Genomic DNA, 15,234 nt, shown 5'->3' on the forward strand with positions numbered 1-15,234 from the left:
TATTTACATAGAAACACAAGAAAGATGGAAAGACAAGGCAATATGACTCCCACAAACGTTAACAGCTCCTCAATAACTGAATCCAAAAATAATGTAGTGGTTGAAATGCTGCGCAAAGCTTTCAAAAGTTGTTTACTTTCAAGAGTGACCAGTGACCTCAAAGTGGAGTCAAACAAACAGACAATGGGGGAAGACAGTCAATTCAAGATTTAGAGTAGAGATTTAGTAGTAAGGATGAGAAATGTAGTAGATAAATTGATTTGGGGGGAATACAGGAACTTTGGTAATAAAGGGTACCGTAAAGCAAAATTTTAAGCTATGGAAAGCACAACCATTAAATTAGAGTAAGCAGGGGAAAAAGTTCCACAGATTGAAAGTATGAATAAGGAATGATTGCATTCAGGCAGCAAAGGAAAGAAAAGCAGTCATGACTGTGAATGACCATGGCTTTCAAGAGCTTTGGGACACGGTCATGAGGTGAAAACAAAGATTCTCAATGTAGATAAAGAGCTGAACTATGCACTATGGGCACAAGAAATCTCCTTGCTCGAACTGTGCAAAAAAAATTATTCCGAATATAGGGAAAGATGTGTATATCCAAGAGACATTTAGAATCTCAAATACGAAATTATAGCATTTGCAAGTAGTGACTGGAAATGGAGATCATCGTGTTAACAGAAATAAGCCAGGCTTGAAAGGCTAACCAAAGCATGGTTTCTCTCAAGTGTGGAATTTAGTAGGAGTAGAAGGGAGACTACCAGGGATGTAGGAGGAAAAGGGGAAGGAAACACAAGAAACAGTAAGAAAGTGGGAGCATGTGGCCATGGTATGCTACGTGCATTTGGAAATGTAGTAATAAAAATGATTACTTTGTACAATGAACATATGCTGGTAAAAGGAAAATGTATTCAAAAATATAACACATTACCTCTAATGAGTCTCCTAAAGATGTTTAAATATAACTAATTATGTATTTGTTTCTAATTTGTAAATGGTAGGGTACCCTTCTGGCTGTAAAGATGTAATCTGAAAAGCAAACACAAAGTGGGCAGTTCAGAAGTATGATCAGAAAAACTAATCCATAATTCTTCCAATTTTGAATCAGAAAACTAAGCTTCCAAATTACTGTTCTCTTTCCTCAAACTCATTTACTAAGCATCTGTCCCTGTGTTCAGTCTCACGCTCATGCACCTCGTCTAACATAGTCTCTCCCATCCCAGGCTTTTGTTCACAGACAAACACCTAGGCTCCGTTAAATAATTTCCCCTCCTCTTAGGAAACCCTCTTCACCTCTCTAATCCTTTCTGAGTGAGAATTATATACATTTTACAGTTCAGTGTTCCTCTATTTTATCTCTGCTAACAATAAATCTGTAGTTATTTGAGAGGAGAACACAAGTTTATCTTTATAAATATATCTCCTGTCATGTAATATAAGTTCTTAACATATGCTTAATGATTTTATTAGTGATATAACAACATATAAAAATAATTCAACTTGAACTGTCATTGTTTTCATTCTGATATTGTTATTAGTCAGTGAGTAAAGATTTTGAGAATGCAAGGAATTTTAATGTAACTACATTTAGTCTTAATTTTCTAGTGAAAGCTTGATTCCCACGATCCTCCAGAATGAGATCTGCAGCTCTGCACTGAGATCCACAGACCAGGGAAATAATTTCACCAATTGTTCTATAGATGAAGCTCATTTTTTCAGTATGCCTGATGTTTTCAGGAATTTCGTGCTTTGTAATGTATAAGAGTCAAAAGAATTCTCATTTGTAAAACTTTAGCAAGCTACATGCTTCTTACAAGAGCTTCCTTATCCATATTTTCTATCTTCATTTTAATAAGATTGCAAACAAGAGAACTATTGTATTAGAAGGTTTGTAGCTATGAATTTAAAAATGCACACTTTGTAAGTTTCAAAGATATTAATAATGAAGATGAGGTATGCATATAAGTTATGGCTCTGGTGGCTTCTGTTTGTAACCTCAGATCAGTCATTGACATAACTCAATGCTGCTTTTATTTCTTTATTGTTTTAAAAGGGAGAACGTGGAAGTCCAGGCCCAGTTGGTCCTCAGGGGGAAAAGGGTGTCATGGTAAGAGTTCAAGGATGGAAAACCTTTGTCTCCAACAACCTATGTTAGGGACCCACCTTGACCAGATCAACTGAAAATGCTATTTGGTAATAAATTTCCATTGAACTTTTCTTTTCAACTGTTTTGTATCCTGGAATGATGTTCTATGGTATCAAATCTATGAAAAAGCATAAAAATAAAATTATTTAGTTAATTATTTAGTAAACTTATTCTATCGTTGTGGGAGAATAATTAAATGACTATAATTAGCCATACTGGATTAAAGAGAACATTCAACTAATTTTCTGCATGTTCTTGTGCAAATAAAGTTCCTTTTGCACATGTCCTCAATCTCTCTTCCACAACCTTTGGCTATGAGGTTGGGTTCTTTAGTACTTTACAGCTTAAGCACCAAAAATTTAATCTTATTTTCTTATATAATGTCAAGATAATGACAACCGGTAAGTTTTATATCTAGGTTGTATTTGTAGTTTATTAAATAGCCTTAAAGTATTATATGAAGTTAAAAGGATGACTATTATCTATTTTAGGATTTCCCCTTTCAGAAAATATATATCTGGTGGCATGTAACATGATCTACAAATTCACTCCGCCTCTCGCTCTTTATTTTTAATTTCTGCGCCATCAGAAAAGCACCACGAGATTATTTTTAGCTTTTTGTAATCGGGACAGGTAGTAAACCTAGCATCTGTATTAAGTCAACCAAGTTCAAGAATCTTTACCTCCTAAGCCACCTTCCAGTTTAGCATTAGTACCATAATCCATGCATTCTTTCTAAAAGTTAAGGGACTAATTGCATCCATCTTCCTTGGCTGTGGAATGCTCTTACAAATCTGTAATTCGTAATATGCATTGCAGAGCATAGCCACGTCTAAGATACCATCGCCCACAGAAAGAGGAAGTAAAGATGTCTTCCTGGTGTTGCAACATGCAGTGCCACCTAGTGACCTTCTTTTCCAAGCAAGGACCTAACAATGGATGCGCAAATTCCATGTAAAAACACCATTAATTTTTGTGGTCCTATTGTAGACTATTTCCTGGGCTTCATTGTGGGTAGGAAAGAATGATCTTATCAAGCTATTGTTTTAGCTATTGTTTACCATTTTTAGTTTGCTAATTTTTTTCTTAAAGGAAAATAATTGATTTTATGTCTTTTATATTTCATTTAAATCATAGGGCTACCCAGGTCCTCCCGGGGCTCCAGGACCCATGGGCCCACTGGGATTACCTGTAAGTAATAGAACAAACTCTGTGATCCTTTCTTGAATGTCTACTTTAATTTAAATCTGTTGCTTTTACTGTGCTCTCTTTGGGGTCTCTTGTAATATCAGTCATGTATAAGGTAATTGAGATGCTTGTCACCCAAACTATATGAGCATTCTGAAATATTCCTTGGTATCTTGAATTTCCTTACCCCTGCTATGTATAGTAACCAATTTCGGTCTCTAACCTAAACTAATGTACATATATATAGAGAGACATATATATATATATATATATATATATATATATATATATATATAAAATCTTCCTTTTGTAAGAAAATAGAATCAATAACCAAAATACAGCTGAGATCTGAGGAATTAACAAAACACAAGCATATGTTTTTTTAACATTTTTTTAAAAAATGCAAATATTCGCAAACAAACAGTTGAAATTCGTAGGAAATGCGCCTTTGGTAAGTAAAACTTGGGATTTAAATATATTCCATCTGTTGTTTTCAAAAAGGTAATTAAATCTTGCCCTGAAAGAGAAAACATTCGCTTGTCACGGTTTGACAGTGTTAGCATGAGTCTGAAGAAGTTCAGCCTCAGTGGTGTCAGGATGGAAGTTCCTTTACAAAAATCATTTATACTATTTCATGATACTTCCATTCTATAAAGCAATCTGGTTTTCTGTATGTTCATAGACATATTGACTTCTAAAACAAGAAAGGCTAGAACATGGTTGTCAATGTCTTCATTCATATAAAAGAATGAGTAAACTTCAGATCCTGAAATTTAATCCATTTTTATCTACCTAAAGTTCATAATGAAACAGAAAACATGGGTTGTTAAATGAAAATCTCAGTGCCAGGAGCAGGATGTCTTTCTATGTGTGTTTGGTCAGGGAGGCCCCAAAGACACCCAGAACAATTCAGGGTGTCGCCATTGCTCTTGTTACTCACCATGACAACAAGGAAAGACCAGAGAATTGAAGACACCATGCCTTCGGGCTATAAGACATAGACCAATCAATCTCAAATGGACCAGAAAAGTCCCTGCTGGCTAACTTTCATAGTGTTATGTTAGAAGGTGCTGTGTGGATTGCTGGTGGAGAAAAGAATCGAAAGTCTTGACCAGCTATGAACTTTGCATGCTAGCAGGCAAACGGTACCCACTGGTGCAATCGTGGTATGGTGGTTACAGGGGAACCAACTGCTTTGCGAGAACAGCTGAGGCCTGCTGCACAGGAGGGATTTCATGTCTGGTATTGTAAACCAGATCAAAAGCCCGCAGCTATGAAGAGCACATGGGGAACATACTATTTTTGTTTGGCTAAATGATCGCATTGTCAAGAATTGCCTTCTACATATTTATATTTGTGCTATTTTCTAATAAATCTTTATATGAGACTTAATATAACATTAAATTTGACTTTAATATGGCAACTTAACATCCATTATAAACTACTTTTGAGATACTAATTTAAAATCATGACATTTTTCATGGGCTACGAAAATATGCAAATTTTACACATGGGTTCTAATCAATATCTTTAATAACAACAAAGAAATTTTAACAATAATAGCCGTTGTCTCTTTGGTGGACCATACATAGCAGGCTGGGTTGACTGGCTAAGGGGACATCTCCTTCCTCTGTTGCTCACGTGCATTCCTCCTGGGCACTATTTGTCCAATGAATATTAAACCCTTCCAATACATTTCACACAGAATTGACATTTTTCCAAAAAGTGAGATATTTAAAAGCAGAACATTAGGGGGGACACATGGTATTTATTATTTAAATTTTATTTGTAGGGAGCCTAATGAATATCATTTTTAAAATCCATCATTAGAAATGCATCACATAAGAAAGGTATGACTACGGCTCTGGTGAAGGTGCTGTGAGTTTGTTGTCTGAGATTTTTCATCTTCAATGTGTAGGGTCTTGTTGGGGCAAGAGGAGCACCTGGGAGCCCGGGTCCTAAAGGACAAAGGGTAAGTACCACAAAAGTATGGTAACCTCAAGAGAATCCTCTCATATTGATGTGCTTGACAAAGCCAGCTCTACACCTCCTAAAACCATGCTAACATTTGTTAGGTTTTTTGCTGTTTTTATGCTATTAGGTGGACTACCTATAGTAACTAATGTATATATTAACACACCTCCCCCACACACAGGCACACTATTGATCCAGTCTATTGAGCTAAGTAGGAAAGGTGTCTGGCTCAAGATCTCAGGCCCACCCTCAGATGCCACCCCAAAAGCTAAAGGAATCAATTCCTCTAGCACACCTGTCATTACTTTGTGTGACAGGACCCTGAAGGGAAACCCCACTCTTAGATACCTGTATTCTGAGCTCATACAGAGTGATCATAATATTTATTTGCTCATCCTGTTTATACGGAGATTTGTACTGTTCCTGAATGGCCATACAAATACCATTGGTAAGACCATTCCTAGGAGAGTCTGCCTGCTGACAACCCACCATAACCTACCATACATCTACCCAAGCTTTGCTGATTTCTTACAGTTTATATAACACTTAACTAGTAGCCCAGAGGATTCTATGTAAACTACCCCTCAGGTTTCAGACCACAGTGGACTTGCCAAATTTGTGGCTTATGGTCTAGAAACTGTTAAATACCATGGAGTACTAAAATCCACCAAGGGGAAGGAAAATAAATCAAGGAGGCCACAATGCCAACATCTAAGTAAGCTGAACATAATAGCATCATGAAAACTTTTGTAACATCCTGTAGGATGATTATATAGCCATGCCTATCACATAGCTGCCAAAGATAATAAGATAACCATTAAGAGGTAGTCATAAATATACTAAACTATTACATAAATACCCTTTATGCTCATATTAACCTTCTGCTAGCTGGTATGTTTAGCAAGAAAACAGTGGAGTGCAGAGAAGTCATTTATCACTAAAGCACTTCATGCAATTCAGAAAATATTTTCTTCTGTATAGATGATGTAAGCGAACACATACACTATTCTAGTCCTAGATGATGGTGTCTTGGCCTGACGGGAAGCTAGCTAGGCGTCAGCACAGCCTAAAGCATTGCCTTTCATATACACAGTTAACCTCTAAGGATAAGTGATAAAAAATGAACCCCTGCTATCTGCCCAGCACTGCCTTCTGTGTCCAGCTACCCAACAGGAGAAGTGATAGAAACAAAGCGGACCTCACCTACTCACCCGGGCTTGAACTAAGTCTTCCGTCACGAGATCCCTAGTTCAGCACTCTCTAGATCAGAGGCATGGAGAGGCAGGCACTGAAGAAATAGCTGCTGAGACCGTGCTGCTTAAGACAGATGGACTGCAGGGACAACTATGAAGGAAATATGTACGAGCTTAAACCTTTCTCAAGAAAATTGAAATCTATATGGTCGTAAACACTCTGCAAATTGGCCCCTTCAAGGAACTGCCTGTCACCTTCAGGGAAAGTGGCCTTCGGTAGTTTGTTTTAAAGTTCAGTGTTAGGCAACAGCTAAAACATCTCATGTGATAGACTTTAAAAACAAGTTTATATCAGAAACCTTTCCCTTAAGAGCCGTGCTAATGTTAGTCTTGTTCAGCGGATCATTTGGTTCCAGCTGTGTAGAGCAAGGGCCGGAAAGAAGACTGCGCAGCCTCAGCATCATTAGTTAGGCATGTGAGTTAAGATTTAATAGGGGTCATACCAGATCCACATCCTGCTTCAGGACCACATAAATCCGTTGAGTCCATCTGTCCTGCGGATGCAGTATTTCCTGCACTCATGGACACTCAGCCTATCAAAATTTATCTCAGAGGTCGTAAAAATGGGTTTAGAATTCTCATAAAAGTCTTTCTAAGTAAATGAAGTATTAATATATGGTAACGTTTTAGTTGACTGTGGTTTCTTCTTTTAATTTTAATATGGTATGAAATAGCAGGCCCAACACCTATGCATCACTCATGAGCCTGGCTGTTTAATATGCTTACCTACATTTCAAATATGAAATGTGCTTTTCTTTAATGGAGTTGAAGTACTCAACTCTCACTCTGGCCTTAACGAACCCTCTCGCGGCTCTCCGTGGACAGCTTTGACATTCCTAATGGCATAGGGGAAAGTGTGGGTATTCTCTTTCTGTAGCATGCTTTCACACAGAACATACCCATGAGAGACCCATGAGACACTTCAAGCTGTTGGGTTTTTAATATCATGCTGGATTGTGTGCCTGTTATAACAGTGTGTATCTAATTCTTTGGGGCCTTGCCCTAAAGTTTACTTTGTCTTAGGAGTCCGATCAGGAGTGTGTATTAGCCAGCGGGATGTGTCTACCACCAGCGGGAAACTGACTCTGCTGTCAGGCTATGCCTTTAGATCATTAGCTCACTCTTACCTGAAGCATAGAGAGCCCCAGTCTTCTTGAGAACAGTGTTTTCAAGAGCTCACGTGGCAACCTTTGGTTTTATGACCTTATAAATGCGATCTCCTGGCTTAGACTTTTTTTTTACACTATACATGATTCTCTTTATCACTGTGATCACAGACACATCTCCTGGTAAATGAAACAGTAAGTGTGAAACAGGGGGCAGCATTAGTTCAATAGTGAACTGCCTGTTTACGCCAGAGGCCCTGAGTTCAATAGTGACTGCCTGTTTATGCTAGAGACCCTGAGTTCAGCACCAGGATCATAATAATGACAATGATAATCCTTGTAAATCATTTTTGCATAAGAGTATCTTACTGTAAAGCAGTATACAAATGAGTAGTTGCATATGATTTCACTTTAACAGGAAGAGTGGAGCCACAGGTCCTTGTGGGTGTGAGTGCTCCCTCCAAACCCTTGAGTAGCCTGGAGGTACAGGAAGCCCAGGAATACAGCCTGGAGAGGCCTGCTGTAGCAAACAGCTTTTGATGATAATGTTCTGGACTTTGCTGGGACATAGGAGAAGACATGGGGTCCCCAACACGAGGTTCTTCCTATCAGCACTTGACAGGGGAGGTTATATAATCACCCGTCACCAACTGCCTTGCTCTCTCTACACTTCTCTGCATCCACCAAGCCAGCCTGGAAAAGCTAAGACTCACCATCCTTAAAGTATCTTCCTCAGTCTGTCCATCTGTCTGTCCTTCTCACAAGCCCACGAGGCTGATGCTGCTCTTTCAGATGGTGTCTCCACTGCTGAGACAAATGTATCAGGTCTGCCTCCCTGTGGACTCCTCTTCTTGGTCCTTCAGTTACTTATTCTTTGTGCGATTCCACAGGTTCCATAATGAAGAAGCCTGTGGTTATGTATCCACACAGCTATCTCTTTTCTACAGTAGGTGTTTGTGTGGAGGGCAGATAATTAAGTCCCCTACAAAGCACTTCAAGATAGTTATGCTTTAGAAAGCATGACTTATCGCTACAGGAGAGCAGCTGCGTCTTCTCTGCAGTTAATTATTGAGTAAATATTGGAAAAATTTGCCCTTGAATGGACTTTCTCTACCTGTCCTGTGCCCCTGCCAGCTTCCAGTGACTTCTGTTCAGTAGGCAGTAGCGAGTGCAGTGTCCCGAATGCTTGTTTTCTAAAGATGCAAAGAGAGAATTGCAATTCCACAATAATGGAACTCAAGGAGACGGGTAAAGCAAACAACCCAGCCACTTATAAGCAAACTTTAGCATCATTTTAAGAATAAATCCCAGAGGAATACTGAGAAATAAAAAATAAACAAAATGAGCAAACCTTAGGTTATAGAAATCCCAGCAACTCTTGTAGATAGTTTTGTACTCATCTAAGCTACTATATGGCATAAAATCTTTAAATAGTGAACTTGATTATTATTTTAAAAGGAACATTTCAAACTGAAAATGGGTTATTTTCTTCTACCTGTAGGGACCCAGAGGACCAGATGGCCTTCCAGGGGATCAAGGTGGACATGGTGCCAAGGTACTTGCCGATTCTTCATTTCATGTGCGGTTAAATTTGGCAAAACATTATGACCTGCATATCTAAATAATGGTGTGCATAATTTTTACAGCACACCAGTCATATTTTTTAATAATGAGCTACATACTTGATGCTTTTATTTCTGTGTGGTACTATGTGTAAGACCGTGACTCAAATTCTGACCAGTCCATCTGGTGTTGATATTCTGTTAGGGTGAAAAAGGAAATCAAGGCAAAAGAGGGTCTCCGGGTCTTTCCGTGAGTAATAAACCATGTCTCCTTAAGTATGAATGTTTTTTATCTCCCTGCCTTTTACATTCTTTCTTGTGCTACTTTGAAAAAGAGCTATGTGACCTAAGAATTTTTCCTCCGTGTGTAGGGAAAGACTGGAAGCCCAGGGGAGAAGGGAGATCAAGGAAACCCAGTAAGTTTTTGTCTTTGATGCGTTATTATCATTAATCTTTGAGCCAATGTGATAATTGTCACTTTTACTTCATTTTCATCGTGACTGAAACTCCTTTGAAAATGAAATGGTAAGACGTGTAACTGCAGCAGGGCATAATAGAGAATACGAGAAGCTTCTATGACCTCTCACCTAGTTTCGTTCTTACTCATCTTGAGTGCTGTTTTGTCCTTTGGAGTGTAGAGCCACACGCATCTTGCTTTCTTATTATACTGCTTCAAGAGTTTCCGGTATTTTATAAATATGTTAGTTTATTTCCCTGCCTTCTAACATCTTACCAGACTTGCACAGCTTTTCCCCTGAGAATCAATCATTTCTGTAACTGTTATCATGAAAAAGAAGAGAAATATTGAAAAAATGCATATGTAAACATATACATGTGATAATTACATAAATTAGCACACAACTGTGTTAAGTATTTTAATTGCTTTCATTCTGAATCATAATATTAATGACTCTTTGATTTTTCATATGAAGGTATATTATGGCTTAAATTTAAATAATTTGATAACTTAAATGGATTATAGCTGAGGAATCAGAAAAGGCCAGGCCGTATGGGTTTCAGCGAGTGGTGGCTGTCACAGGTGACAACTTTGCCTCTTCCTATTTGGAATCTGCTGCCCCCTGCCTGTTGTTTTCCATAATAACGGTGTATTTGACAATGATCAATTTTTAAATACTGGAAACTGAAAAGGAAGAAAATAAATGAAGGTACTGAAAAAGAGCTGTGTTTGGCCTCGTGTCATTAACTGGAGGCATTCCGAAAGAACACCCCTGTGTCTTCGTACTCATCGGGTCGGGGTTTATGATCCTTTCAGTGTGAATGACACACATCTGTAGATTTTGACCACTTTGCTATATTGCAGACAAGACTGAGCTCAAGTCCATTCCTTTAACTTTAAAAATATGAGGCACACTGAAATAGAATTACTGTATATTGTTAAACTTCCTTAGAACTTTATATGCATTTCCAGCTTAGACAAATGGTATATTTCCTTAACCCTGTGAATGGTACTAGGATTAATTTACAACTGTTTTACAGCACACAAGGCCCGTAGGCTCCCTGGAAGGGTAAAGCTACCTTAACAGACGCCACAGCTATGAGAAGAAAACAATGGGCTTATAGTAGCTGTGGAGGTTTATGATATCTTTGCCTCCACTGACTGAGTTGAACTGGAATTGTAGAAAAGCAGGGAACATTTCATAAGAAAAGCTAAATAAGCCCCAAAGATGCATATTATCTTTCAGTCTCTAGTCCTTTAGATACTGTCAAAAGTAGGCAATGCTCTGTAACACAAGGATACATTAGAGATCAGACAACCTTTCTTGCATGCTCCTAAAAACAACACAACCTTGGCTTAATAGGTTGGCTGTTTAGCGTGTATTTTCTTCACCTGTGAGATGAAGAGACTCAGAAGATCTGTAGAAGAATCCTCCTCTAAATTCCCCTGCTCTTACTCCTCCTCCTCCTCTCTTTTTCCTTCTCCCAGCCTTCGTCTTCCTCCTTTTTCTTTTTTCTTTGTGGTAGAGATTGATCCAGGGTCTGAGTACACGCTCTATCCCTGATCTACCCCCCCCCCGCGCAAGAACCCAAACTGTCAAGATGGTGCCAACAAATACTAAGTGTCCCCAACAATGTGTAGTACCCTAATAACTCTGAAAACTGGGAAGGGTGTATTTGTCTATGAACCATCACTGTTCCCATCCACCTGTATGTCTGTCCCAAAAGCCAAAATCAGAAAGAAAGGCTGATGGTTCTGAGGGATCATGAAGCCTGGGGGGCTATTTTTGATTATCTAAATCATAAAAATTGTAACATTTCATACATTACTTAGTTTTTAATGTAAGCATTTATCAATCCATAAATAGGTGTGGAAAAATCTCTAGTCTTGTATGTCTCTGATTTTCCCCTTTGGTTCTTTCTAATTTTCCTTCATGTAGTTTGAAATTCTATTATAATTTTGTTCAATTTTGATTATTGCTTTCTGGGTAATACTGTTTTGGAGATAGCCTAATTTGATATGAGCATCACTCTTGCGAGCCCTTCATAGGCTTGCCATTTACCTGATGTGTTCTTATCACCAATTTTATTTTAACCCATATGCATCTTGATATTCAGCTTGGACATGTTCTAGTTGAATCTTGTATTTTATTCTGATAATCTCTGCTTTTCAATTACAGTATTTGGCCCACTTCTCTTTAGTCTAATTGTTATGACTAGACTTAGGTCTATTTTGGTGCTTTGTTTTTCTTTGTTTTGTTCAATGTCTTCTGTCTTAAAAATATATCTTACTATTGACTTTTAATTTGTACTCATTATTAATTTAAGTAGATATTCTAGGTCATGATTAACAAACTTTTCCTATAAAATGCCAGAAAAAACCTTTATGTTACACAATATATGCATAAAAACGTATTGTAATATAGAACAATTTATTAACATGTCTTTATACTATAGCTATTATATGTATTACATCCATGCGTATTATGAATTCCTCATTGTAAACAAAGCTTTTGTCTGAATACTAATAAATTTTCATTTGCTTTAATATAAATTGGTGATATACATGAGAGTTGGTATGAGGAGATAGGCTTTCTGACCATCTTCTCATTTACAATTTCTAATATCTTCTTTCCTTCCTGAAGGTTTGAATGTCTCAATGCTACCATTTTCCTAGAGCCTATAAAATGTCTTTTATGTTTCTTTTAGGAAAGCATGCTAATGGTGATTTATTCTAATTTTGATTTATGAAATGTTTTTATTTCACTATTAATCTTAAAGGTAGTTATCATTGGATATAAAACTCTAGATTTAATCCCTCACCATAAAGAGGCTATTATTGGGAGAGAGAGGGCCTTCAGGGAAAAATCCTCATGTGTCCCTGTTGTTATCGCTACTGAGTCAGACATGTTGTTGGTCAAATACTGTTTCTGCCACTTAGTGCCTGATTTAACTTTTTATAAATTATCCAACCTTTTTGAACCTTAGTTTATCAACATTTAAAAATAGATATTTGGGTGGGAAGAGTCAGGGGTTGTGAGCAATTCCTGCTCTTCCACAGGATCTGAGTTTTATTACCAGCATCCACATAGGATAGCTTACAACTTCCTGTAATTTCAGCTCCCATGGATTCAGTGCCCTCCTCTGATCTCCACCAGCACCTGCACATTAATGTTACACACACATGCACACAGACACACAGACACACACTACTGCCACTACTAGTAGTAGTAGTAATAATAATAATAATAATAATAATAATAAATTTTGAAAAATGAATCTTTTGTGATTATAAGAACTGTGGTTATTATTACATACTTAGTACAAACTCTCAATAAATAACCACAGTAGTCTTTATTATTCTCATGGTCATTTGTTCTCATGATTACTGAGTTGAAGTCATGGAGTAGTAATGTCTGCTACAAAGTCATATATCATTAATAACATCTGAAAAGCCTTAAACCAATTCATGCGTTTCCTCTTAATCCTCAATAAAAATTGAGAACATGAAATTGTATTCTTGTTCTGTGAAACCACCTTGGTGCAGAATCCACATTAATGGAAACACTGCATTGGTTCTGTGTCCAAACACGCTTGACAAAGGAAAACGAATTTCCATCACACGCTTCAGTTGGCAGAACGGGCAGAGCAAAGTCTTTGTATTGATCCTGTGTATTGATTTAGGAGCCTGAAGTGAAAGAAGGACATATGATTTTTAGAATTGAAATGGAGCTTTAGCCACAATAAATAAATAAATGAAAATTTAAAATGAAAAAGAACAGTTTTATGTCCTCTTGGGCAGAACTAAAATATAACCCATCAGTTGCACTGTGGCACGTGCCCAAAGTGATGGGAAAACCAGGCCACAGATACTGCACACCCATGTCCACAGTAACAAGTCCACAGCAGTCAAAACGTGGAGCCACCTTAGTGTTCCCTGACAGATGGATAAACAAAATGTGGTTTGTGCGTCCATGGGAATACCATTCAACTCTAAAAGGGATGTTTTGACCCATACTACAAGGAGGAACATGAAGCCGTTCTACCCATTAGATAAACCAGACACAGAAGAACAGTTATCATATGGTCACACTTACGAAAATTACCTAGACAGCCAAATCCAGAGACAAAAGTAGTTACCGGGACCTGGGAAAGAGGCACTAGGAATAAATGAATTGTTAGCAGGATTTAACTGGGAGGGTGAAAAGGTTCTGAAGATGGATGCTAGGAATGGTTGAGAAACACTGTGGAGCTACTTAATGCAAAAGAATCATATTCTGTGGTTATGGTAAACCTTATATATTGTTTATGACAAAAAGAGAAAATTAAGGATTACATAGAAAAGAACCTACAAGCAAAGGCAAGGTGTGTAAACTAGCTAAAGTTTTCAGATGCCATCTCTTCTTCTACAAGTTTCCCTTTTATTTGTCCAGGGCTTACAAGGACTCCCTGGCAGCCCAGGAGACAGGGGGCCTGGCGGAGAACCAGTAAGTTGATTTTTGCTCTTCTAATTGTGGCTTTTTTATGAGGTACATTTACTTTCCATGACTGTTAGTCCACAGTGCTATGAGTGGCCTGCTGTAGAAACAGTGTTGACCCTAGATAGCAAAGACAGACTCTACAGAATGGATGTTTTACTATATCCACTCTACAGGATACAGGTAAACACATATATGTGTGTGTGTGTGTGTGTGTGTGTGTGTGTGTGTGTGTGTGTTTTGTTATCACTGTGTTTATGGCTTCATGCAGTCACATTTGGTACTTTTCTCTGTGACTGTTAAAAGGGCCTTATTTATGCTTTTGAAAAAAGGAAACTCTGTCTTAGTGAATCTCAGGAATGCTTTGTCTAGACGGCCTGCTGTCCTGCTGTTCTTACGATTGTTGCATTGCCATACACAGTCACTGGCTCCATAATGAAGGCCATGTAGTGAAGCCAGTCTCTGTATCTGATTGGCCCAAATATGAAAATATGACAGAAATGCTCCTACATCAACAATAGAAAAACACATGCACAAAGCCGTAGGTATGCTTCAGTTCTGGAGTTTCCATGGAAAGAGCATTGTGCAAAGGAAGGACTGAGAGCCACTCCTTTCTCGCAGCTTAGTCTATATTACCAATGACGTCATTCTTCAGAGTAGTCATGTAGACGTAAGATGCTGTAACATGTTTCTGAGATCCATAATACAATGAAGCCTTTTCAACCACCAGGCTGATATTATCGCCAGGTGACACAAAGGTCTACAGGTGGTCTTTGTGTAATTAATTTGGATAGTAACAAGTGGAAAAAGTTAACCAAGAATAAACGGTTCACCGAACAGTAAGGGTCTACGATATCCATTATTCTTGCCTGATAAATATCTAAGATGTGGCGTTGATTTCATATAACTAAACCTTTGATTTGCTCTCTGTTTTATGTGCTCTCCCATCACTAATGTTTATTTGACCTGAATACTACAGCCCTTCTTTACTCCGCGTCCTGAACTATCTGAATACTCCATAGACTCCTTGAAGCTGGGGACTATTTCTTTTACCCTTTCATCTCCTTTCCTGAT

The 15,234-nt window shown here is 38.0% G+C and overlaps 1 protein-coding gene across 1 annotated transcript in view; it reads left to right on the top strand.

The window, feature by feature from the left end:
• Positions 1 to 15,234, top strand: part of Col24a1 (collagen type XXIV alpha 1 chain) — a 258,382-nt gene that overhangs the window by 138,485 nt on the left and 104,663 nt on the right. The window contains exons 28-34 of the mRNA XM_038311332.1: positions 2,051 to 2,104; positions 3,281 to 3,334; positions 5,250 to 5,303; positions 9,166 to 9,219; positions 9,432 to 9,476; positions 9,598 to 9,642; positions 14,116 to 14,169. Of these exons, the coding sequence (XP_038167260.1) occupies positions 2,051 to 2,104; positions 3,281 to 3,334; positions 5,250 to 5,303; positions 9,166 to 9,219; positions 9,432 to 9,476; positions 9,598 to 9,642; positions 14,116 to 14,169 (360 nt within the window). The remainder of the gene's footprint in view (positions 1 to 2,050; positions 2,105 to 3,280; positions 3,335 to 5,249; positions 5,304 to 9,165; positions 9,220 to 9,431; positions 9,477 to 9,597; positions 9,643 to 14,115; positions 14,170 to 15,234) is intronic.

This window comes from Arvicola amphibius, chromosome 14 (genome assembly GCF_903992535.2).
Source record: "Arvicola amphibius chromosome 14, mArvAmp1.2, whole genome shotgun sequence".
Classification (NCBI taxonomy): domain Eukaryota; kingdom Metazoa; phylum Chordata; class Mammalia; order Rodentia; family Cricetidae; genus Arvicola; species Arvicola amphibius.